The 25,559-nt window shown below is 44.9% G+C and overlaps 2 protein-coding genes across 10 annotated transcripts in view; one reads left to right on the top strand and one right to left on the bottom strand.

Annotated features, from left to right (window-relative positions):
- REEP1 (receptor accessory protein 1) overlaps nucleotides 1-3,368 on the bottom strand; it is a 67,549-nt gene extending 64,181 nt beyond the window's left edge. For all 9 annotated transcript variants that reach the window (XR_012763961.1, XR_012763960.1, XM_075420315.1 and 6 more), the window contains exon 1: nucleotides 3,193-3,368. Coding sequence is in view for 7 of the 9 variants with exons in the window: in XM_075420315.1 (XP_075276430.1) it covers nucleotides 3,193-3,224 (32 nt within the window). In the remaining 2 variants the exon portion in view is untranslated. The remainder of the gene's footprint in view (nucleotides 1-3,192) is intronic.
- Nucleotides 3,369-21,526: 18,158 nt separating this feature from the next.
- KDM3A (lysine demethylase 3A) overlaps nucleotides 21,527-25,559 on the top strand; it is a 32,878-nt gene continuing 28,845 nt past the window's right edge. The window contains exons 1-3 of the mRNA XM_075420309.1: nucleotides 21,527-21,667; nucleotides 22,155-22,343; nucleotides 25,027-25,182. Of these exons, the coding sequence (XP_075276424.1) occupies nucleotides 22,173-22,343; nucleotides 25,027-25,182 (327 nt within the window). The 5' untranslated portion in view covers nucleotides 21,527-21,667; nucleotides 22,155-22,172. The remainder of the gene's footprint in view (nucleotides 21,668-22,154; nucleotides 22,344-25,026; nucleotides 25,183-25,559) is intronic.

The following is a 25,559-nucleotide window of genomic DNA, read 5'->3' as shown; positions in this document are numbered from 1 at the left end:
CCATGAGAAAACGAACATCCTGATTTTGTTCTCTTGAAAAAATTACCTGGACTGCAGGAGGATGAGAATTGAGCTCTAACAGGAAAAAGATATCCAGGCACAAGATTATCTTTCTGGTTTGCGTTTGTACAGTATTTAGTGCAGATCCTGACAATGATAAAGTCTTGAAGTTGAACACACAGCTATGGCAGTATAAGGTGCTACTCAGAAGTCTTTATGATTTCTCTTCTGGAGGTTAGCAGCACACAGTTCTGCAGACAGAGCAGAGCAAGCCAGCACTCCGGACCAGCATTAACACAAAGTCCAAACATAAAAGTTGAAATGATGTAGGAGATGCTTTGCAGTAAGCCACCTGACTTCGCACTGAGGTGGGTGAGAAGTGCTCATACTCTTCTTCAGCAACATTTTGGAAACAGAAATTGCCAGGACAGAGACGGTGGCAACCAAATCGGGGATAACAGAAGCAACACAGCACCCAAGAGCCAAAGCAAAGGTTTGTTCTTGGTTTTAGACTCCTTTCTGTCAGCTGAGTCATGTCAGACATAACCCTCACAGAGATCAGCAGAAGTCTCTTGTCAGCAGAGCACAAAGCAATACTCACAGTGCGACTAAACCACACCACTTTCCTCATAATCCTTATCAGCTAATAAGATAGGAGGAAAAACAACTAAATAGGCATGAGCAGGGGAAAACAAAAAAGCCCAATCAGGTGGCCATTCTGCTTGGAGCACAGCTATCCCTACTGATGGATCAACTAGTGATTCATAAAGAGATGGGGAAAGCAGATTAGATAGATTAACTCTTGGTCACAATCCTAATCTGAAGACCCCTGTACACCGAGGAGTCAGTGATCCATCTAACAGCTGAGCTGAGCGGGTGCAGGCCTGTGCTGTGCTGCACGTGTATCTGGGCCTTCTGGCCCAGGTTGTGGTGTGCGTACCCCTTGCATGCAGGACCGGCTCAGCTGGTTAATTCTAACGAAGCAGCGTGCAGGAAGCTCACGGTGGTCAGCAGCAATTAAACAAGCATGTCCTTGCTTGTCTTCATCTAAAAGTGTGGCAACGAGCCTCTTATGAAAATCCTTTTCATTTGACAGTAGAAATGATGACTAGAACTGTTGGAGGGCGGGGGTCTTTGTGGGCTTTTTTTTTTTTTTTTTTTTTTTAAGAAAGGCCTATAAGGGTCTCAAAAGACCAAAATGTAAGGTAACCTTTCCACTGACAGATCTGCACAGCATGCTGCGCCCAGACTGGAGGGCTGTTCCATGTTGCACAGCTCGGGGTTCCCAGCATCTGAAGAGATGTAAGATTATTTATATTCTCCTCTTTTTTTTTTTTATAGTGTTAGCTCTAATACATGGCATTTTAAGCAACGCTTTAAGGAATCTGAGTTTCTTGCTGGGATCATAACAAACCAGCACCTCCTGGTGCAAAACATTCTTAGAGGATAGATGCATACTAAGCAGCAGTGCAAAGAAAGTGGCTCGTTCTAGGTTTCCTTGCAAAATTATTTTTTAATTATTACTATGATTACCAAATGATTAATATGTACATTGCATATTCAAATTATTATTTTCTATTGAAATTCCAGTACAGCAAATAATTGGTACTACCCTCTACACAGATAATTTCATACCGTGACACGCTGTTCAGAGAAAGCTGAAGAGAAAGGGATGGTTTGTGTGCTCAGCTAATTACCCGACCGCAGATGTCAATTGCTCTGTCCTGCCCCTGTCAGATTTTTACCCAGTCCATGTGTCTTAGATGAAATCACCTGTGTATATGTGCATGTGCCGAGGCAAGTAAGTTAAACTACCACCTCTCTGTACACATTCTTTGTTCTTGAGGATTAGCTGGGTTACATGATGACATGTTTTTTCAAAGTGGAAACGAGTCTAGTAGAGAGGAAAGAAAAGCAGCTTTGGACAATACACATTACACCTCACATTGCTGTCAGAGGTATCTGCAGTTATATTGTTCAAATCAAATCATTTAAATATTTAACAGACTTTCCCAGAATGAAGTGCAAACCCAATAACAGCTAGCAACAGCTGCAGCTGAATCCAGATCATATACCTCCAGGGGCTAAATTCAACCCTGGAACCCTCAAAAATCTTCGTATCTGACAGGCACCCAACGTCTTAGTGATACAGGGAGACAGCTAAGATCAAGGTGAGTTTTCCTTTTGATGTTTCATCTCCAGTGGCGAAAGAGGAGACCCTGAAAATGCCTTTCTGGACCTGCGCTGATGGTGCAACATCCTGACACGTTTGTTTCAGACAAAGAAAGTGACAGGCCCTTGCAGACCCTCTACAATAACTTAAGAGCACCACAGATATTCTCCTCAGACTGCGGCTACATGTACCAGACAGAGAAATCTGGCAAACGATTGGTCTGATTCAGTGTACTAACCTTGACCAGCCACATTTCCAGCAGGCAGACGGATCAGCCATCCTGCTGCCCCACCTTAAGCATAAACTCCCCTCACCCCCCAGGAATTTTCCTAGTGGCATCAAAAATGTCCTTTTCTCAAGGAATCTCTTTTCGGGTGGGGCAGATGAACATATATCTCGAGCTTGCTCCGTTTTCCCCCGTTGCCTGGGAAGCATTTCCAGGGAATTTCTGCGTGTATTCCCACCTATAGCCCCTCCAGCTATGCAAAAGCTGCAGGACAAGCGCAAAGCGCCTCACGCTTCTCCCCCCAGGCTGCGGCTCGCAGGTTAAAGGGAAACCGAGCACGTCTTTAGAGAGGGCAGGCGGCAAGTTGCAAAGAGAAAATAAATATTTGATATTTATTTTCTATATATATATAAAAAGAGCGGAGCAGGCAGCGGCCGGGAGCCCCGCGGCCGCTCTCCCGCGCCCCCTCGCGAGTCCCCGCCGAGCCCCGCTAACAAAGCGCCGCTGCCCAGCCCCACACCGCGTCCCCGTCCCCCGTCCCGACCCCCAGCCCGCTCACCGCCGGGCGCTGCCAGCCGCCCTCCTTCTCCCCCGGCCCCTCGCTCGGTACAGCGCGGCAGCACTTCGCCCTCCGCCCTCCGCACGCCGGCACCCACCCCTCGACCCACCTATTTTCTCCCTCAGTCCCCAAAGCAAACAACACCGCGGGCGCGCAGCGGAGCGGGGAGCGGGACGGGCGGCGGGGCCGCTCGCCGGGCACAGGCGCGGCAGGTGCCGGCCGGCAGCTACTCACACCACTAGCCTGGAGATGATCCATGAGACCATGGCGCTGCCCGCCGCAGGGCTGGCTCTCCCGGCAGGGAGCGCTGGCCCCGGCTCCTCGCTCCGCCGCCGGCCGCCGCCCGAGTGAGCGGGGCGGGAGGCTCGGCCATCCGGCCCCGCAGCCTCAGCGCAGCCTCACTGGCGGCGCCGCCGGCAGCCAACGCGCAGCCGGGCCCGGCCGCCGAGATTGGGCAGGGCCCGCGGCCGCCCCCCGCGGGGCCAAGAAGAGGAGGAGGAGGAGGAGGAGAAGAGCCCGCCGGCCCCCACCACCGGAGACCCCCGGGCGTCGTGCTGGGAGAGGGCGGTGAGCGCCAGCCGGGCAGGGGTCCCTGCAGCGCGAAGCCGGCCGGGCCGACTGCTGGGCTCAGCGTGAGGGCAGAGCTAAGGGGGTGCTGAGGGGCTCCTCGGGTAGGCAGAGGAGAGGGGTCCCCCTCCACGCCCCGCACTTTGCAGGCGCAGCCGACAAGGGTACCCGGCGCACCATCCAGGCGAATCCCCCTCACTGTCAGCAACGACCCAGCCATCCTCCCCTTCCCATCGGCTTTCATTAGCGGGGCTCACGGCAATCAAGTCCTGTTTCACAGAATCACAGAATGGTCGGGGTTGGAAGGGACCTCTGTGGGTCACCCAGTCCAACCCCCCTGCCGAAGCAGGGTCACCTACAGCAGGCTGTAGAGGACCTTGTCCAGGCGCGTCTTGAATATCTCCAGAGAAGGAGAATCCACAACCCCTCTGGGCAGCCTGTTCCAGTGCTCGTCACCCTCAGAGGGAAGAAGTTCTTCCTCATGTTCAGACGGAACTTCCTGTGCTTCAGTTTGTGCCCGTTGCCCCTTGTCCTGTCACTGGGCACCACTGAAAAGTCTGGCCCCATCCTCCTGACACTAACCTTTCAGATATTTATAAGCATTTCTAAGGTCCCCTCTCAGCCTTCTCTTCTTCAGGCTAAACAAAAAATGTCATTAGATTGCCAGAAATCATCTTCCACGGCTTTGCTTCTTTTTCTTCTACCAGAAGGACATGTGCCCATGGGAATTCAGGGTGTGTTTTAGTCCTGCGGCAATCCTCAGCTCTCTCAAGCTTGCCGCCGTGAGACCAGCCCCAAGATTCAGTCGTGGCTGGCCGGGTTTCAGGCGATGGGGCCAGGGCGCCAGCCACCCCGGCTGCGCTGCAGGATCTCTGCCTCCACGCCCGACGCATTGTTATTTTCTAGGACTGTGCATCTGCAGCAAATTTTCCCTGTCATTCTGAGACAGCGTAGCTTAAAGAGGCTGAAATTCCCTACTGTACCATGAGTAACCTGTGAGGAACTGTTCTAGGAAAAGACTGAATGTTTCAAAGCCATTTCGGAGGTGGCAGAGCTAGGAGCTGATCACAGACGGCTCCAGTCCCAGCCATGGCCACAGCCATCCTCACACTATTTCCACAGGGGGGTGATCATCACACACTGTCCAGCCCTTACCCAACACCTTTCTTCTGCTCAGCTCAAAGTCTTCCAAAACGGGGTCATCTTGCATCATGTAGGCTCTCTGGTCCTGGTCCCCAGAAGAAAAACAGCACCCACAGTCTTCAGCTAGAGCTGCAGGAGTCAACATACACGCAGTTAAAGTTTATCACCCCTAAAAATTCTCTTCCAGGAGAGCATCTCCACGGCCGCGTCTCTGCTCTCTGCAGCAGGGCCGTTCCTCCACCAGAGGGAACTTCCAGCTCACGCTGTGACCGGTAACCAGCTGTCCCCTCCTCGCCCACCTCTCGGGTGACAGCAGCAGCTTCACTGCCAGCACTGCTATTTTCTGGGTACGGACAGGCTGTGAACCACAGCCGGAGGTACGGGGCCACCGCCGAACATGCCTGCCTCGGGGACTGCTGCCAGCGTCGCTACAGCCGGCATTTGGACAGGCACCACTAAGGCAGGACTGGGTGGTCTGTTGCAAGAAGCAAGTGTAAATCAGCGTCTTCTCCAGACAAGATCGCTCTCTGGAAGAACTGCTTCCTCTCCAAAAGAAGCCATTGGGCCGTCTAAGCCCAAACTCTACGTCAGTGAATCATCCTGTGGCTGTCTTGCTTGTGTGTCATAGCCAGATAAGTACTTGGAAATCTCCAAGATTTTTCATGTATCAGGATTATTCAGTGTGAGATTTTAGATGACACGGCAGATACTCCACAACATTATCACAGCTAATGGTGTGATATTATCAAGTATAAGGCACAGATCTCTGCACGAATATTTGTGTAATCACCATGGTACACAGAACTTGCCACTTAGTGCTGGCTGCATATTTCAAGCATAGAAAAATGGACCAACAGGAGAAGATACTGGATCATAAATAGAGACACCACAGAGGACAACACCCAAAGCTGCAGCAAAACATTTTAATGCCCAAAACATAACTCAGCCTCATGCCCTCTTGGCTCCTTCCCCTCACCACATTCCCTGCAAGTCCTACCAGTCACCATCACTGCTGACCCACCACCCTCTTCTGGGCAGCAACCCTCAGAAAGGCTTGAAAATATTTTCTTCTGCTTGGCAGCTCTCTCTGGCAGGGGTAAACAGGACATGGACCCTTCTTGCGCTGCTGCTTTGTACACAACTGACACAATCACCACCTGATGATTGTTGACTGATCTTAAGCCTGGAATATACACAGCTAGTTAACAAGGTAGTCTGGTGATGGAAAACCTAACGAGCAGAGCCTGTCAATGAGAATGCAGGGAGCTTTACTTCGATAGCTGTTTGGTAAACAGCAGGCAAGGGGAGAAATTCAGCTTTGCTGAGTCATCAGTGGAAGGGTGACAATGCCCCCTCCCTACACTTTGGTGGCTGTGTCTTAGCCCTGTGACTGTAAGCTCGGCACACGACATCCCAAGCATCCTGGAAAGAGGCCTGGCTTGAAGAAAGCCTTTCCTTTGCTGTTAAACTGCCTGATTCAGTCTACAAGGAAATAATGGAAAGACACAGGAAGAATTAAAGCTGTAGGGACATATATGAATTAATTTACACAGCCAGCTCAGCAGAGAGGCCACCTCATGCTAGTGGAACAGGAACAGCTTTAGCAGTGGAAGAAGGTCAGGCAGCGAAAAATCCTATGCAGATTGCACCATTAAATGGTTTAATCTCTGTTCCCCAAATAACAAAATAAACCAGCTTTGCTAACGAAGGGAGAGCCACCACCCTTGCCCTAAATACTATGCAGCCTTCTCCTCGCAACTACTTTTCCTGAGCAGTTCACAGCCACGGAAAAGTCAGACCCGTCAAGAGCTCTGTCATAATCAGACTCATCCTCTTTGGCCCCAGGGAGGGGGGATGTCAGCCTCACAGCTGAACAACTGCCAAGCCAAGACTTCTTAGAACAAGAAGAGTGACTGATTCTTATGCACAGGGCACTCTGCTACCCAATCTAGAAAAGGTCAGGAAGTAGCAAGTGCAGAGAAAGAGACAACTCCTATCATGAAGGCATGTCCTCCAATGGATCGGGCCTACATGAGAGACATTTCAGAACAGCTTGAGAAGAAGAGACAACCTAGCTAGGAAATGTCCCCAGGTATAGAGAAAAATACCAGGCAGGAAACCTGCAGTGATGTACAGGTGCTGAAGTTCACATGGAGAAAACAAAACGAATACAAAACCAAATAAAATCCACATGCAACAGTGCACATATATATTGTATAGTATTGTTACAGTACCCAAAAAGTATCAGGAGAAGAAAGATAGTTTAATCAGGAGACAGATATTCTGCATCTCATCAAGGAATATATACATACACACACCCATATACATACATATACAGGTACACGTTCTCAGCCTCTTAGAAGATAAATATTTTGTCTTCCACTCACCGGAAGAGAATGGGTGACTTCTTGCATTTATCTCCTGACTTCCACTTGGGAAGCAAAAGAGAAAAAGCTAAAAAGACAACACGGACATTTAGACCAAAAATCCAAGAAGAATGCAGCTCCTGAATACAGTAATGAAAAATGCCCGTTTCTAAAACCACAGCTTTACTAACAGATACGGCCTAGATACGAAAATGTCAATCCCACTCTACAGGTAGTATTGTTAAAGCGTGTGGAGGCAGTCAGCATTTCCTGGCTGCCATTTCCATCCTTATTATTGGATTACTTGCTTCAGAGCTATGGCCATTAGCAAAGAGAGATTAAGAAATGCCTGTTTTGACTCAAAGGTGGAGTTGTCTGGCATTTGAGCTGGGAACTGTGCACTCTTCATCCTCAGTGACTCAGTACAAGAGCTTGGGGGAAACATGGACATCAGCATGCTTGAATGTATCATTCGGCTTTGGGTAACAAAAATGGGATCGCTTGGCCCCAAATATTCTAACACCAAACTCTCAGTCAGTGGTACTCCACATCTCCAGATATCAAACTCTGTGAATACCTGAAGTTGTACATCCAAAGTGTCTTTTGAGAAGTTTGTTCTTTGCTTCCCATATCCCCTTCTGTAACTCACATGTTACAAGATGCCTCTGCCTCGGAATAAATCCGTGTGTCTTAGATTAGTTCATTAGCGGCTGTGAGGCATCTGCAGACCCTCCAGCTCCATGGGAAATTATTCCAGTTCAGCAACTTTTCCATTCTACTTTTTCAGAATTAAGAAAATACTTGGATTACAGCATTTTATAAATTGATGAAAAAAGGACTGTATCTTAGACTAGAACTTATTTTTTCAGCCTTAAATGCCAATGAAGACATTAATAAATTACAACAATTATTACAGTACTTCTGACACTCAGATCAGTCATCTTGTCCCTTGTTACCTGCTACTATCTTTCCACCTCAGCCTAGCCACGCAGAACCATCAGATCTATTCCATGTCTCCAAATGATCTGCCTGTCACTGTTTATGTCCTAAACACCCTGCTACGGACAGCTTACAACAGGAACGTAAAAAGAAAGGAAACAGTTCAATAAAAAATTAAAGGTGATCAGAAAACAGATTATTTGAAGAGAGATCCTCTGCATCAAATTGTACAGCCTCCTGGTACAGCAGATAAGAAGAGACACTGCCTCCTCTTAGGTACGTGACGCACAACTCCCTCATTTTTATGAAGCACTTGTCCCCCTGTCCCTGCCAGACAAGAACCTACTCACATGTTTGATAAAGACTGCAAACAAAGAGGAAGACATGCTGCTCAGATGTCTTGGTTGGATGCTGGGACAATGTCAGCTTGGGATTTCCCTATAGCAGGTTTAGATCCTCACCATCTTCCTTTTGAGGCTTTTCTTCTTCATGAACCCCAGCTCTCTGAATGTCTGCTGGAGTGAGAGGGCAAGCATGACAGAGATGTTCCCTCTGTAAAGGAAAGGAAACTTCTAAAAGAACAACTGCACAAGTGACTTCTAATAACAAGGCATGCTCTTAAGACTGGAAACCAGCAGAAAGACCAAGCCCATTCTAGCTTTAAAACAGGACATTTAATTCTGAAAAGGGAAAAGGAAAGGGCCACGTCCTGGGCAAACTGTGGTGGACCGAGTCAAGACCAGGGGAGTCATACCTTTTAAATTTGCTGTTGTGTGCCTCTGGGCCCTAATTATTATCTACTGCCAGGGAGGACTGAGGACCCTGAGACTCATAGAGCTTTGGTCTGATCCAGTGTGTCAGTTCTTACATTCTTGCATTGGAAGGATGGGCTTTTTTGAATTTCATTACTGTATGGTGTTTAATGATGATTACAATACCATAGCAAAAGTACCGAAGGATGACTTGACAATGTTCTTGCCCTTAAAGCAGACACAGAGAAAAAGAATGAAGGTAATTAAGTGTCAGTGTGAACATGACATTTGCTAAAGAGGGATATTGAGAGAAATATGATCAGTACGTGGCCTTGAGGTTTCACTGAGGCGCCATGAAGATGGGAATGCTGAAGATAACAAGGAGCTGTAAATAATGAGTGAAAGGGGCCTCTCTCATGAGCAGAAGAGAGAAGGTTTCCTTCAAGGAAACTGAGAAAGAATGTGAGGGATGCTATGGACAGCCCTAATTATGTTAGGGGAAAGCTAAAGGACTGCTGCAGGCTGGTTTTAACAGTTTCTAGAGACAGACTGTCTTCACAGACTGATGTAATAAAAAAATTGCAGGCAATAAGAAAGGAAAGCAAACTGGTCTTCTCTGCCATCCTTTCCTGAATCGCCTTTAAAAAACCCACTCAGTATCAAAGGCACTGCTCTCTTTAGCAGTGTCCTGTACACAGGTGAAATTACTAAGCAACCACTAGACCACCGTGGCTTTATAAAAACATGCTTTAATAAGTGTATAAATGCTAGTCCATGGTAAGTTTTAATAAAAAGCTGCTATTGACCTTCAGGATCAATTTAAAACCCAGCACAAACCAGGATGTGGCAACTACAGATTTCAATTTTGCATAGAGCCCCGAGCGAGGCAGAAGGAAGCTAGCTACACCAGCACACTTGGGGAAGATGCCTTCCCAGAGGAGCTGCTCAGTACTTGTAGTAACTCACTGTGAGTGCACTCATTTCTCCAGGGGTTTTCCTATACTTCTACCAGGGCTTTCCTCCTCCTCCCATACACCACAATACACCTGCCTCTCCCACATGTGTCCTGTTCTCAAGGTTTGTAAACCACCCAGTGCTTTATAACTGCTTTCTCCTCAGTTATAAATGCAAAGAGAAATGCTGAGTGTCAAAGCACAGGACATATTAAAGACACTGACTCTCACACTACGTATAATCACAAACATGAAATTCCACCACACTAAGCTAGTTTTAGTTCTATTTAATTCTGGAAAAAGTAAAAAGGATGTCAGGGAAAATATGTGTCTTTATATGGACAAGTTAAATAACCGAAGTTTCTCTTTGCAGTCAGCGTATATGAAAAACTTGCATCATCATCCTGTTTCTTCCTCTCATTATGTGGCAGCAAGAACAGGAATTAATCGTTTTCCCTGGGATAAAAAAGGCTAAGCTCTAAAACTAAAACAGAAAAAAAGCAGCATCCAAACAAACAACTCTGACATTTCAGAAAGAAGACAAAGGAAAAATACACCCACTGTGATAAGAGTTTTCAAGTTACCTTCTGTAGGCTATTTATGGAGGACCTCATCCCTATAAACGTTCTCCCTTTTGAATACTTACAATATCTCACTTTAATGCCACTGCTAATGAGAGCAGATAATGCTTTCTTGGCTAGTATCTGCTTGCAGCTTACAAAGGTCAGAGTGAGTGGTGCGGGAACGGCATATAGAGCACTCCCAACATTTGGTACTGGGAAGAGATAATATTCTAACACGTTTCTGACCAATGCATGTCTGACCGAGGAAGCGGCAGTAGTTTTTTCCCACAAGTAGTGACCCAGTTCGACTGCTTAGCACAAGATTTGAAAAAGCTACAGCTGAAAATGGAAATTTTGACTCCTAGAAGTCTATACTTCAATACTGCAAACTACTCGATAAAGGTAATAAAGAGGAAAAAAGACAACAGACAAGTGCTAAAAAAAAAGGAAAAACAAGCCTTTGTGCTTGATCTCCATTTTCCGTATCAGTCTCCAGCTAGAAAACTGCAAGTTCCAACCTCTTGAGCTAAGAGAAGCATTTGCGTGCACATGTTCTCCCTCTCTCTCCCTCCAGCCTCCAATAAGAGACTCTTAATTGCAATGTATGGAGGTGGTGGAGTGTTTTCTGTACTCTCTTCTCCCTCAGACCCCATTTCAGCCATCCCCAGTTGCAAATACTTCCAACATCTGTTACAGCTCAGAGATTCTCCAAGTACCACTGAAATGAAATGGACAAAACAAAGCCAGTGAATAGCACCGCCAACAGTGGGATTGTGAAGGAGGTGTATTTATATTCTGTGAGAAGTGTGCCAGTGAATCACACCATCTTCCCAGAACCGCCCTGAAACCAGTTAGGGCACTGATAAAGGTGTTGCTGTAGCAACACAGAGCTTACTCTGAGACAGCTACACAAGTTTGTCCTCAGCATCCAGGGGGTGATTTTCAACTTATGCTGAGCTCCATGCCACTGAGGCTACACCTGACTTTGTAGAATAACTGAATAATTCAGGTTGCAAGTAGCCTGTGGCCATCATCAGGTCCAACCTCTAGCTCAAAGCAGGGCCAGCTTCAAAGTTGCGTTACACTGGGGAGGGCCTTGTCTCCAGCTAATATTCTATAAAGTAGTCTAGACACGACTTTGTGAGCTACAGCTGTTACAACGTAGTGGGACATGAGACAGCTTTAACCTTACAACAGCTCTGCAGAACTGGTGTGGTAGGCAGAGACCTGAAGCTGTCTTAGTATGGAAGTTGTCTTCCTCAGTGCCAGCAGCACAGCAGCTATCAGAGCGCTGTGCAACAGGTTGTGTTACAAACCTCTTACTGGTAACAACTAGCTTCACAGAATCACAGAATCACAGAATGTTCGGGGTTGGAAGGGAACTCTGTGGGTCATCTAGTCCAACCCTCCTGCCGAAGCAGGGTCACCTACAGCAGGCTGCACAGGACCACGTCCAGGCAGGTCCTGAATATCTCCAGAGAAGGAGACTCCACAACCTCCCTGGGCAGCCTGTTCCAGTGCTCCGTCACCCTCAGAGTGAAGAAGTTCGTCTTCATGTTCAGACGGAACTTCCCATGCTTCAGTTTGTGCCCATTGCCCCTTGTCCTGTCGCTGGGCACCACTGAAAAGAGTCTGGCCCCATCCTCCTGACACCCACCCCGCAGATATTTACAAACATTTATTAGGTCCCCTCACAGCCTTCTCTTCTTCAGGCTGAACAAGCCCAGCTCCCTCAGCTTCTCCTCATAGGAGAGATGCTCCAGTCCCCTCATCATCCTTGTAGCCCTCCACTGGACTCTCTCCAGTAGCTCCTCATCTTTCTTGAAGTGGGGAGCCCAGAACTGGACAGACTACTCCAGATGGGGCCTCACCAGGGCAGTGTAGAGAAGCTTAAGACATTGTTCTTTTGAATGGAAAACTGGTTCTGCAGAAGTCAGGTGCATTCTTTCTATTCACTGTAGGCAACAGGATTTCAAACCCTGGTTTGGGGCTATAGTAAACACACATGGTGGGCAGCTGCAGCCATTACTTAAGAGTTAATCCCTGTAATATCCTTTGTTAATCTAACTACAATCATCAACTGGCATGGAAGATATTCAATTTACCCATGGGGTGCATGTTAGATTAACAGGATTACCTGCTGCTGATGGTAATACTACTCTGTATTTACTGAACACTTCTCTGAAGAACAGAAGGTACTTTTTAAAAGTGGGTAAATATTTGTTAATCCCAGAGAGGAAAATGTAAGTGCAAAGAGGTTAAGTAATAACACCAGTTCCGCACAGCGAACCAGTAGCAATATTCCTAGACGCATGCTCTAACGCAGCATTCCTTAAGCCATCGGTTGGTATGACCTGCTCATAAAGTCCTAACAACTACAGCACATCCTGGTTTCCTATTCTAATGGTCTGCTTACAAAGCAACATTTCCATTGCTAGTTAAGCCTCCATTTTCACTACTCACTTTTTGCTAACTTTGGAAGAGTCTACACAAAATATATTTGGGGAGCAAGTATATAGGTTATGAAGGTAAAACTAGAAAACGGATCATACTTTGCCTCACGCAGTAGCACATTTAACACACTGTGCTATGAAATAGTCACATGCAAGCATTCTGAACCATTTAAAACTTATTTGGTTTCTTTTATAGCCTGTGTTCATAAATTATTATTTTGCATACCTTGTGTAAAAACAACAGCGCTCTTTTATGGCCACAACCAGTTCCTGTGATTCCTGTCTTTGGATATTATTCTTCTAATGTTCACAAGGTTATCTATACCACTGAAAACCTGTGAACCCTGAGCATACCCTGTACTGCATATTAGCTCATTAGTGCCTCATACTAACATTCACTCACAGCAGCTTTCTATAAAGAAAAAAAAAAAAAAAGAATTCAGTGCCTAACTAATTTGGGCAACAATGTATAAACCAAAGAGTAGCACAGACATCATCCCATCTCATGTTTGTATCTAGTTCAGCATCTACTCTAAAAGAAAGGGCGGAACATAGGTCAGTGACATAAAATTAGGGTAATATTTGCATGATTGATACAGGGTTTGGGGGTTTTCTTCTCCTTCCCCCCCCCCCCCCCCCCCCGGTGTATTTTTTTTTTAACTTGACTTTATTTTCACTATTCAATAACTCTCCTCGAAATCTTGATTTAATAATAGATGTGATTGTTCTGACTTTGCGCGTCCTCAAAGAGACGACTTCCCAGATGCTCCTGAGGAGTGCCTTTGTCCTTTGAACTGTCCCAGACCAAATGTCAATTACTCAGAGTCACTAACCTCTTCTGTAGGATGCCTTCACTGAGACACTCCAATCCGTGACACGAATCAGACCCTGTGCTGTGTTGTCATTACATATACTTCTGCTATGATAAAAAATAAACGATTTCAGAAAAGTATATTCAATAGTTCTGTAAAATATGTTCACTAATCAGGGATCTCTACAGCAAATGAGGAAGATCAGACATCTCTGAGGGATAATTTGTCCCACTTATTCTAGTCACCTATTTTAGTATGAATCTCTTTTTGGAGATGCTTCCCTTCATTCCCTGCAGAGTAAGCCTAGACAACGAGATGCCTGCTGGTGGATGAAGTTCATTAAATGCGCATTTTTTGTATTGGTTGCTTGTGACCTACATGCTACACAAGGTGAGACACATCCTACCTCTGCTGCATCCAGAGGCATGATGCTAATCACAGTGGTGTGAGTCAGGGAAACCAGCACCTGACATACAATCACACCTTCTAAAATTCCTCCAATGATCTGCTGATTTCTTTTTTTCAACATTGTATTTATAAAATCCCTTTCAGTTTTGTCAATTATTTCAATCACCTAAAATATTTTTTCTGTTTGCTTTTGAAACAAATCCATCTCCAGACATCTCAAGGGAGTCATACAGATTTTAAGCTTCTCCTCCTTGTTAAAGTGTCCAAGTTTGTTGGACAACAGAGATAGCCCAGAGTAACTTGGCTGTGTCTCTTATATTCTTATTAGAAAACTGCAGCTGTAATTTTTATTCTGTGATGATTTGTGCAGAGGAAATAAGAGTAAGCAGCAGCACTAGCAACATATACTGCAGTACATGTTCCTCTGCAAAGGAACCTGGAAAATGTCATTTCCATTTTTTGGACAACTGTAGTTAAATAATTATGCTGTTAGGGCATTAGATACTGGTAAGCAAGAAAAGTTCAATTTTGCCTTCTTCTGCTTTTTAGAAGAGATTAAAGATAAGACAGATTGCAAATTCCTGGTTTCAGTGGAGCCAGGAATTTGCTTTAAAACTGCTGCTTTAATTTTAGACAGGAACCTCTACTGCCAAAGTCTAGGGTTTGGAGAACAGGCATTACTCTCTGACAATTGTGAAGGGAGATGGTTAGAGAGAAGACATTATTAAGTTTCGCTGACATGCAGATGACTTGAAAGTGAAACATATTATAATTACCAGTGCCAGTATCAACGCCAGGCTGCACTGCAGGCTTCAGCTTGGAATTCAGTTGCCGTCCCAGTGGCCTTACAACAGTCCAGTGCTCCCCTGCGCCGGGCTGGCTGGTGGTGCAGAGGAAAAGGCCTCAGCACATGGCAGGAGAGCTGAGACTGAAAGGCCATCAGTAACAATCTCTAACTTACAGCTGCACCTATTTTTTAAGCGATACTGTTCCATTTGCTCCCTCTAATTAAGCTGCAGGGAAATCACAATGCTCACTTCTGATTTCTGGACTGAGAGTACAGGAAAGTGGGAGACAGTTTGAAGGCACAGGTGTGTCAGCTGCTTTGATTTTGCTTTGAATATGTCTTACTCAAAATCTCTACTCTCGCATATTATTCCTTGCGTTGTCCCTTTATCTGAAACAGATGACTCAATCCCAATTTAATATTAAATATCTTCTGGGAAAAATTCTTAGCAGCTGCTTCACAATCATGCTTTTTTCCTCCCTGGCATTAGGAAGTATAAACACTTATTAAAGTTTAAAAGGAAAAAGGAAATTTGAAGATTAAAATAATGTTTAATTAGTAGCTATAATACTCATCATCTTTCAGGTGCACAACACAAAGCAATTCATAAGAATGATCATTGTTATCCCCATCTTACAGAGAAATGAGGCAAATTAAATTATCTGCTTAATGACACACTTACTGTTAGATTTCAGATCTGGTTCCCAGTTCTGTACTATACCAACTAGGTCACATTTAGCAATATACAATTTTCAAAAATTCACCGTTCTATATTCACTAATATCTGCGATCCTAACCTTTCACTCTCTCTCTTTTTTCTTTATCACTGAAGCTAGTAGCATTACTTCAGTTTTGTTAACATTGTACCAGCACAACATACAGGATTTCAAAAAAAAAAAAAAAAGGATGTATTTCTCAGTTGACCCTTGACATGAAAAGTTACTGTATTTTCCTACTGGAATCAGAGTTACTACACTATCAGGTAAAACATACAATGTTCTCTGCTAAATATCCATCACTCCAGTTCCGAGGAGAGTTGGTAAGCGGCAGGAGAAAAAACCAGAGTCAAGGAAGCCCATGTTCTCTGCGGGGAGTGGAAGGATTTGTAGTGCATCGGGTAAGACTTGAGCACATACAAACTACCTATCAAGATCACTCTTGAGTCCTTGCTTCGCATCTGTGTCTAAAGGCTCAGCCCATTTTAAGTGAATACCCATTCAAGAACACTCAAAGTTCTTGTCCTAATTGCACACACTCATAACTCACAACAATCACTACTTCTCCCCATGTTCACTATTTTCTCAAAAACAACATCAAATTACTGAGATTGAAAGTGTCCCAAATACTTTCAACAGAGCACATCTGTGGTTTTGAAAAAACAAAAGCACCACTGTGAATTTTGCCCTAATGATCCTAGAGAAGTCTGTAGCAGGCTAGTTCAATATTAGAAAAATTTCTGTCACCTAGTCCAGGATTGACTGACTTGACACCTACACACGCCCAGGAGCCCGAGTTGTCAGATCCACAAGAGAAAGGTGTAACTTTTCTCCAAAGGGAAGAAGCTCAATTACAAGACAGATTCATTTGAAAGAGACAGAAGGCAGCACTTGTAATAAACTCCAAAATTCTCTCTGGGAGTGCCAGGGAACGGTGCAAAGGCTAACTGGTCTTTGCCAAATCCAGGCTATGTTATTTCAATGATGAAAGAGCCTGGACATTATTAAATAGCAGAATATGAATGACATAATGTGCTTTCAGTTTGTTGTGAAGCTTTTGGAGGTAAAGCTAATTAACAAACATCAAATTTCCTCAGTTCATTAAATAATGTTGCTTAAAGTTCACTTCATAGCTTTACCTAACTTTCGGTCACTCTTTTTATACATGGGCAGAAACATCACTGAGACGTTCCTGCCTTGCTGGTGGTTTCTAAGACTTGATTCAACTCTACCCATCAATATAAATTTGCACTCTTTTATTCAAGAATGATACCCCAAACCCTTTGAACAATTAACTGATAATATATTAACACCTGAAGGGAAAGGGCTTTTTTCTTCCAAAACAGGCCTTCTCCATCTGCAGCAGCCAAGGAAAAAACAAAATCAGCACATAACAGCTAACCACACTTTATGTCTAGTGTTTGTTCGTGATTATTCTTTAAAGGTCATTGCATCAATCTATCTATAAATACCTGTTTAACTTTAGAATTAATCTGGAAAATTTAATATCCCATCCCAATTCCCAGACAATACTTAACATCCAATTAAATAATTAAATCATTAAATTTAAAATTAATAATCAATTAAAATTTAATAATTGATCCTGATTTGTCATCCTAAAAGTCCTCTCACAATTTCCTGTTTCTGCAGTTGTGATAGTAAATCTAAGTCCTACTAACTCACAGCTAGCAAAAGAAAAGCAAATTCGTCCCTGCTGCAGACCATGCATGGCGGTGGAAGAGTAAATTCAGCGCTTCTGGAATTTTTCCTTCAGCATGTAAACTTAATTGTATAGCATTATAATGTATGTTGTGTCAAAATACATGCTTTCTTTAGCTTAAGAGAGGGAGATAGTACTAACTAATGTAAGACATAAATTACTTTATTTTAACTTAGGATAAATAGATAAGCATGAAAAAAAAAGAGCCGGAACTAGTCCTGCTGGTCTTGCAAAACTGATCCATGCGAGGTGTGCTGAGGGAACATGACTGTAGCGAGAAAAGAGTTCAAACAGGCTTTTCCCTTTTCATGCTATAACTGGAGCTAGACTGAATAGGAGCAGTAACTGATCTACATTAGCTACTTAAAGAGTGATAAACTACATCATTTTGGGTGCTAGTGAATAACAAAGCTTCCGGTAGTCTGTTATCACTCATCCTTTAGCCCTGTATCTGAAGTTGTACTGGAGAAATGAAACTGTCAGGCATCTCCCAAAGCCCTGTTTCTAGTTAGCATGGCTGGTATTTTTGTAGTCTGACCATAAACACTTTCAACTTCCATTACATATCCTTACATCTTTAGCATTAATCATTAGGAGATAAAGCACTTTATATTATTTTTCTGTGCATGTTCAGCCTCCAGTGGGGCTTTGATTGAGAACAAAGACCTTTAAATGCTGCTACAGTAGTTATTTTTAAAAACAGTATCCATAAGGTCTTCCATTGACCATTGTTTGTTGCAAACGGACGCAGACAAGGCTTACCCTGGACACACAGGAGGAGAGCCCTGAAAAACAATATCTGCCCCCACTTATCACGGAAAACATCCTCCAAGAACATAGTGCCATGACAGTTCATGTTAGCTGCTGGCCTTACTCTGAATAAAATGTCCCTTTCTTGCAAAGCGTCTGTGATTGTATGAGATAGCAGGAGACTAATTTTCCAGCACAAATATTTGAATAGCATGTCCCGATTTTATATGTAGAGAAGCAGGCTTAAATGCTTGAATGTGGATTTTTTTAGGCATTGATAGTAATAAAATTGGCTATTGAGTTTTACTGCAGACATAGTTAAGTTCAAATTTTCTTCACCCAAAGCCTCTTAGGCTTTTTTCTAGCAATACCACATACAAGAGAAAAGTATTGTTACTTACTTAATGGTGACTGAAAGGAAGAATTTATTCAGCTGTGTTCTGAAGTTACTGTTTAAAGAGCACCTGTTTACAGAGATTACTCCTTTCTCAAATGGGAGCTAAAGGCTTACCTATTAGTAGTTCAACCCAGTAAGTAGAACTGGCTGTAAAAAATTATGTTCAAGGCTCCTTGTAGGCAGAAGAACAGGTTGAAATCTGCTGCTTTGTAGTTTAATCAGTTCTGCATATTTACAGCAATAGTTTGTTTTGCAAGTACTTTGAATGGCATTTAGTGCTTGAGATGTATGTAATCCAGAGTGAGATAGCTGCATCTGTGCCATTAGCATAGTGTTTGTTTGAAAGTTATTTCTGAATATTTTGAAATTGCTATTGATACACTGTGTGAGTGAGGGTGGACATATATATAAAAAAATTTTCTAGCAGACATTAGTTTTTGTGGGGACTATTGTGCATGGTCATAAAATAATCAGCTAAGAAAAATGGAAGTATTTATTTTTCTGTATTGTATGGTTAAAATTCTGGGAAATATATTCTAAAACTACGCAACAAATTCAGCGATGTTTATAGCCACATCTTAAAATCTTGTCTCTTTGACTTTTTGACTTACGACATCACTGGTTACCCCAAATTTATAACTTTTAAAGAAGACAGAAAATTTAAAAAAGGTATTTGGTCCTGATCCAACCTTTTCAAGGAAGGATGAATCCTAGGGAAGTAAAGCAAGTAGCTAATTATCTTCCCTGCTTAAAAATTAAAAAAAAAAAACCTTAAGCTATCTGTCTTCAACTTCTAGCCGCTGGGTTTTGAATATCTCTACTTTTTCACGACTGAAAGTTTGGTTGTACCCTAAACGCGTGATTTTTGTCCAGGCTCCTGTCAACTTATACTCTGCCTGCTTCACCATCTTCTCTTCTGATGTCTGCTAATTTGTTTTACTTTACATACATTCAGAATGTTGCATTTTGATCACATGACTCTTCTTCTAGCATTATTTCCCACATACTTGTAAATTCATTCTCAGGATCATTCCTGGACTATGTCACTGTCACTATCACCCTCTGCTTGCTCATTTACTCTCAGCCCTCTAGCCCAAACCACTAAATTTTATAAACACCTTTGATCAATCTTCGTGTTACTCTTGGCATGGGAGAGCTGGTCATTCACAAAGCCCACAGTGTCGTCTTTCAAATCTCTCCTTAAAGCTTTCCTTTATTCTGCTGCTAATGGAAAAAAAACCCATACCATTAGGAAACTGCAGTGCTACCAACGGTTTGATCTATTGTGTCGACGAATATTGCTTCCTACGGCCTAACATCGCTTTTCATGCATGTGTTAGTCAGCTACTCTTTGAGGCAGTGTGTTGTGTACGCATAAAAACTAAGGGCTTTAAATAAGGAGGGTATACTACACCTATATAGTATGATATATATGTTGTACAGCTGCTGGTACGAGACCCTAATACCTACAATGGAGCAAGTAATTTGGTAGTTTCAAATATAGCTTGCTTTATACAATATCTTCTCATAAATTCCATTTTGTAGATCTGGTCTGTATATTAAATATTTAAATCTGAGAAGCAAACATACCTGTTTTTCCTTTCAATGCCTGCTAACAAGTATTTCTTCAGGCTACGTGCAGTTGCTGATACATTAGACTCATTTTGTATCATTCACTTTTCCTTGTTTGTTTTCCCTGACGAAAATGCAACATATTACCAGGTTCATCTTGTTGCCCGGAATCACAGAAGAGGCCTTAGAATTATCAAGGAACTTGGGCTGCCTGATTTCCACAGCATGAAGGACAGTAACTCCCTCATCACTGTGCACGAGGAATTTTTCATGCCTTTTGATTTCATACATGAATGTGTTTGTTTGACTGTAGAAGTAGGCAAGTGATCAGTGGAGAATCCTGATGCTAATTGGTGGGAAAAGTTCTAAAAACGCTTTTAACACAAGTGTGGGGCTAGCTTCTTCGACAAAATGGAGGACGAGACCAGAACATGGCAGGAACATCCCCCCTGCAGCAGAGCCCCAGCTACTGTCTGATGGGGATTCACACAGCTCAGACATCTCCCGTGATGGGAGGAACCCTGGAGAAAGCATAAGCTGAACACCACTGGTTTCCAGTAAAGCAGATGACTCAACAGCTTCTTGGCCTTGGGTACTTTTGTCATTTTTGGTCTTCCTCCTCCCACATCCTATAGCAGGGGAGTCTTGTGGTAAAAGTTCAACTTGGGTGTCTCGCTGGGTCGCTGCAGAACACCTTAGCGAGCTTGTTACCATGTTCTCAGTTTAACTACTTGGTTCTCAGGTGATCTTGCTACAGTCTTTACAAGCATGAAGGTCTTGCATGAACAGAGTAAGGGATCTGAGATGGCGGAAGCCATTTTCTGGCAGACAGAACTACACAACCCAGCTCAACCAAACACAAGCTTCTCTAAAGCCTGCCATCTTCCCAAGGAGCATCTAGCGCATGTTATTTTTTCCCCCTGCAACTTCTCCTGTCACGCAGGAGCTAGCTGTTCCCAGGCCCCCTCAGCCTCCCAGCCCGCCAAACAAGATGGCGGCCACCGAGACGCTCCCGCCCCGCCGCCGCCGAGCCCCTAGTGCGCAGGCGCGGCCCGCACCGCCGAGCAGCTGTCCCGCCCTCCCCCGTCTGCGCGCGCGCAGAAGGCGGCCCGCAGCGCCCCCGCAGGTGCACCTTGCCGATCTGCGCTTGCGCAGAAGCACCCCGCAGGTGCCCCCTCCCCCTGTGCTATATCTGAGTACGCCGCGAACCGCACGTATAGGCGTCCGTCTCACGCCCCCTGCCTCCCTCAGATCCCTCCGCCGCTTCCAAAGGCGGGCCTTTTAGCTTAAGGCCCAGCTCTCCTGAGGCAGAAACATAGCCCTCAAGGCGCTACGGCATTAAACACGTTTGTTTGTCCATTTGGCCCCATCTTTGGGCTCTCCGTGGACGCGGGCGGGCCGGCGGACTCCTTCACTCGAGGCTTTGCGGAAGGATACCGTGTTGTTTTTTTTTTAATTCGCCATCTGCTGAGCAACGGTTTCGAGGCGTGGCCAAGCGCGCGAGCACCGCCCCTCCAGGCCAATCGCAGCGGGAGGCTCATAGCTATCCCCGCCCCGCCGGCGCGGCGGAGCCAATGGGAGCGCGGGATGGAGTGGAGGGGGGAGAGGGGGAGCGGGCGCGCGGGTGAGGGGGCGTGTGCGCGAGCGCGGGGCCGGGCGGTATCGCTCGCCGCAGCGGCTGCTGCTGGGCGCGGAGGGGAAGCGCCGCGTTGGCGGAACCCGCTGCCCGGCCGCCGTGTGACCGCGGGGCTGCGCCGGGTGCGGCCCGGCGCCAGGGGCCCGGGAGAGAGAGGGAGGGGGGGGAAAAGCAGGTGAGGGCAGGGGTAAGGCCGGGGCGGGGCGGGAGGCGTCCGGCGAGGAGCTTGGCCCGGGCGCTTCCTTCCCTGCCTTCCCGTCGGCTGCCGCCCCCCGCTTGGGCTGCTCGGAGGGAGGGAACAAAGAGGCGGCGGGGGGTAGGCCGGGCTGGAAGGCGCTGGGAGCGGCTTCTGGTGTTTCCCTCCGCCGAGGCGGTGACGGAGAAGACCGCGGGCAAAGCCGCATCCTGTGGGTGTCCGAGGGCTCGGCTTGAGCCGCCTCGGAAGAAGCGGGGGAGGGAGGAGGGCGCACGGGGAGAGGAAGGAGGAAGCAGCGCTGCTCCCGCCCGCCTTGTCCCCCCCCGGCTCCCTGTGAGGAAAGGCGGGCGCGGGGCTGGGACCGCGGCCTGCCAGCTGACCGCCGCCTTGCTTTGATTTTAATTTTCTTTTTTTGTTGTTGGTTTTTTTTTTTTTCCCCCTCCTCCCGTCGGTTTCCTCCCCGGAGGCCTCCCGATGAGTTAAAATGGTGCTGAGGCTCGAGGGGAGCTGGTCTCTGCTGGTGGGGAAGAGGTTCCTCAGCCTGTCGGACGAAGAGGACAGGTCGTGGGACACCGGTCGCATCTCGGAATGGCCCTGGAAGTCAGGCAGGATCCGAGCGGTTTCCCACACGGACATATCCAAACAAGACCTGAAGGTAACCGGGAACTTGTAAAGAGACCCTCTGAAATGAGAGTGCTTACCCTGGGACCTGGAAACTTTGCGTGCCTGTAGGGGTGTGTGTACACGCGCACACACATCTATACACGCACGCTGCTCTGGGGGGAGAGAGGTCTTCTTGGTCAGCTTGCCCAGTTAACGTGGTTGGAAACGTGCACCTCTGCGTGGAGCCCCCAGTGTGCTTCTACTAAGGCTGGAAATCACCTCAAACTAATTATAAACGTGCTTTCTTCCAATGGCAGCATTATCAAAACTTGAGGTTTTCATTGCACTCGCTGTGCCTAGGTTTTATTTCTGCATATTTCGTAAATGTGATTGAAGACCTTGTCAGTTGAAAACCTTTTCCCCAGAGATTGCGATTGCTTATGAAACCGAAACACTCCCATGTTGATGGGATTGGTGACTTTTCTTTCTTGCTCTTTGAAGTAGCTGGTAATGAACAAGTACGTCTAATGTCTTGAAAGACGTACTGAGTTCATCTATGGTGTTGGAGGTTTCCTGGACTCTTCTTGCATGGTGGCCGCGTCTGAGTAATGATTACCAACGTGACTTTTAAATGCGCAATCAATTATTGCAAGCTTAGAGTAATTTGTTAACTATATATTTTGGGTGGAAGTCACGCGACTTTCACAGTTTGACTGTGAAGCTGTTAAGGGGCTGTTTGGCAACTGTAGCCAGTAAAACTATTGAACCATGTCTAGACAGTTACTATAGTATGCAAAGTACTCGCGAAGGGCAAAACTCCATTATAGTAACAACATTGTGTTACATGGTCCTGTTATTTGTTTCTGCAAGGGACTTTGGTGGCAGGCTGTTCTGTGACAGCAAGAACAGTACCATCTTTCAATTAAAACTGTTTCCTTGACTTTTTTTTTTAATGGCAAGAACTTTGTGACCTCTGATTAACTGAAGGTCATGCTACTTGTCAAATAAGAAGAAATCGTAGGTGTTTCTACGTCTTTCTTGAAATTGTAAACTTTGTTACGGAGAGTCCCGAGTTGTTAGAGGCCAAGCTTCTGGTTGTGGATCTGGGCAGGGGTGGAGCTTTCTCCATCTTTGGCCAGCGGGGCTGTGCCCGTGCCGTACTTGGAGTGAGGAGGAGGATGTTGCCGCTGCAGAAACCTGTTATTAAGGACCTCCTCTGGGACTTAAGAGGAGAAGGAGCAGGTGCTGTTGGGGACTTTACTGTGAACCTTGTAACTGGTTATGGTTCTGCCAGAAGCGAATGACTTCATGCAATGTCCAGTGAAAGTTTTAAAGAATTTGCGAAGTAAATAATCGAGGCATAGAGAGCTTTTGTGTCAAAACACATGCTCTCTTCTTTCCTCTCTTTTAGTTCTGTGGAAAAGTAATGTATATTTAAACCCAAAATAGCAAAGGATCGGGTGGGGAGAAGCCTACAAAGGAGCAGAAATATTTAATCTTTCAAATTTTGCTTTTTGTGTAGTGTCAGGAACAAGCTACAGAATAGGAGGACTGTCAACTACTTCTGAAAATATTTTCTCAACTGTATTTTCCTGTTTGTGCAGTGTTGTCACTATAGACAAAACAAGCCATTCTGGTTCTGGTACTTGTGTTATTTGCTTATCTCTTTCATTGTTTCTGTGAACTTTAAAATGACTAAATTTGTTTCTGCATCCATTAGTTTTACGACTCTTCTCTGTGGTAATGCTGTTCTATGTGCATGCTTTTACTTGCCATTTCCCTTAGAGGGAAGATAAATACAAGGGAATGTCTCTAAGATTCACTCAACTGAGGCTTCTCTGCTGTTAGGGTAAATTAGTTAAATGTATTTAGACTAGATCGTTATATTTTTATGGGAAGAGGGAGTGATTTTTCTGAGAGTAGTGTTCTCTACCAAGATGTTTCAATTCCTGTATTGAGGTGAAGTTGTATTTGTTGTCTTTCCCAGTCCTTTGCTGATACCCCCATGCTGCCTATGAAGGAAGGGTAATGCTATCCCAAAGAAATTGGCCAAGCCACTGTGTTTTTGCCATGAAATGACAGCTCCTTTTCTCTTGAAAAGTTTGTATAGATCCTTTAGAGATTCGTGAAGATAAATACCAGTTAAAAGCAGGCAGCGAATTAACTTCTTCACATTGCATAATTTGATCACCTTTACTGACTTACTGTCATTTGTGCTTTCAACAAGTTAACTAAAGTTATTATTGGAGACTCTTATTCCTAAAATATTTCTGGGAAAACAGTGTGCTTATTCAAGGACTTTAGTTTAGAGTTTGTGCAAAATCCATGTGCCACTACTGTATACAGTCCTTTAGAGTTTTAGGGGTGTTTGTGTGTGTGTTTTTTCCTTGATTATAAAAACTAGTAGTGGAGTTCAAACATTTAAGTGTCCTTGAGCAGCAGAGGATATTTTGAGATGGGAAGGTTGTAGAATTGAATAGGAATAGTAGTGTTTTATGCGAGAGTAATGATGACAAACCAGTTGACATTGACCATCGCTTACAAAATACTAGGTCAGCCTGGGACACTTTAGTGATTGCTTGATTGTACGACAGAAAAGCAATAATCATGTTTGCGTTACAAGTACTTTTAATGATTTGGGGAGGGGGAAATTGGTGTTTTTGTTTATCCTTTTCCATGTTTTATGTGTCTGAATCTTATGGTCATCACTCCTTCACTTTGTTTCCTTTCTGTAGATTTGTGTAGAATTTGATGATGAGTCATGGGAAAAGAGAAGATGGATAAAAATCTACAGCCATAAAATGAAAGTATTCCTGGTGGAGCAAAAGCTGGTACTGGCTGAAAGACAATCTCAACCCAATTCTATGTCTCCTGTCCAGTGGCCTGCAATGGCAAGTATACGCTTGGCCTAACTCACTTTGGTTCTGCAGTTCCTTCTTCTAAGGACAGTGGTGTTCCAAGTGTGAATTTCTCAAGTACAGCTTCACTCGTGTTACTCTTATGTGTAATGTGAAGGGAAACTAAATCTCTTTCTACAGCTAGAGCTAGGCAGAGTTTATAAGCATTGGAAGCTGGTATGTTGTGCCTGCTTCCCTCCAAAACTCCTGTTCGTCTTCCTTCATTTACACAATTACAGTTAAGAATAGAGAGAAAAAAGGTAAATAGGTTTCTAAGGTTAGCCTGTATTTTTATCTTAAATTCTTGCATTACTCTACTTCAGGTACTGTTAATTCTTCAGTGATTCTTGATCCAAGACAAAAATAATGTG

Source organism: Opisthocomus hoazin, chromosome 5 (genome assembly GCF_030867145.1).
Source record: "Opisthocomus hoazin isolate bOpiHoa1 chromosome 5, bOpiHoa1.hap1, whole genome shotgun sequence".
Lineage (NCBI taxonomy): Eukaryota > Metazoa > Chordata > Aves > Opisthocomiformes > Opisthocomidae > Opisthocomus > Opisthocomus hoazin.
The sequence above is the reverse complement of the archived record's forward strand: the minus strand, read 5'-3'. Positions and strand labels throughout refer to the sequence as shown.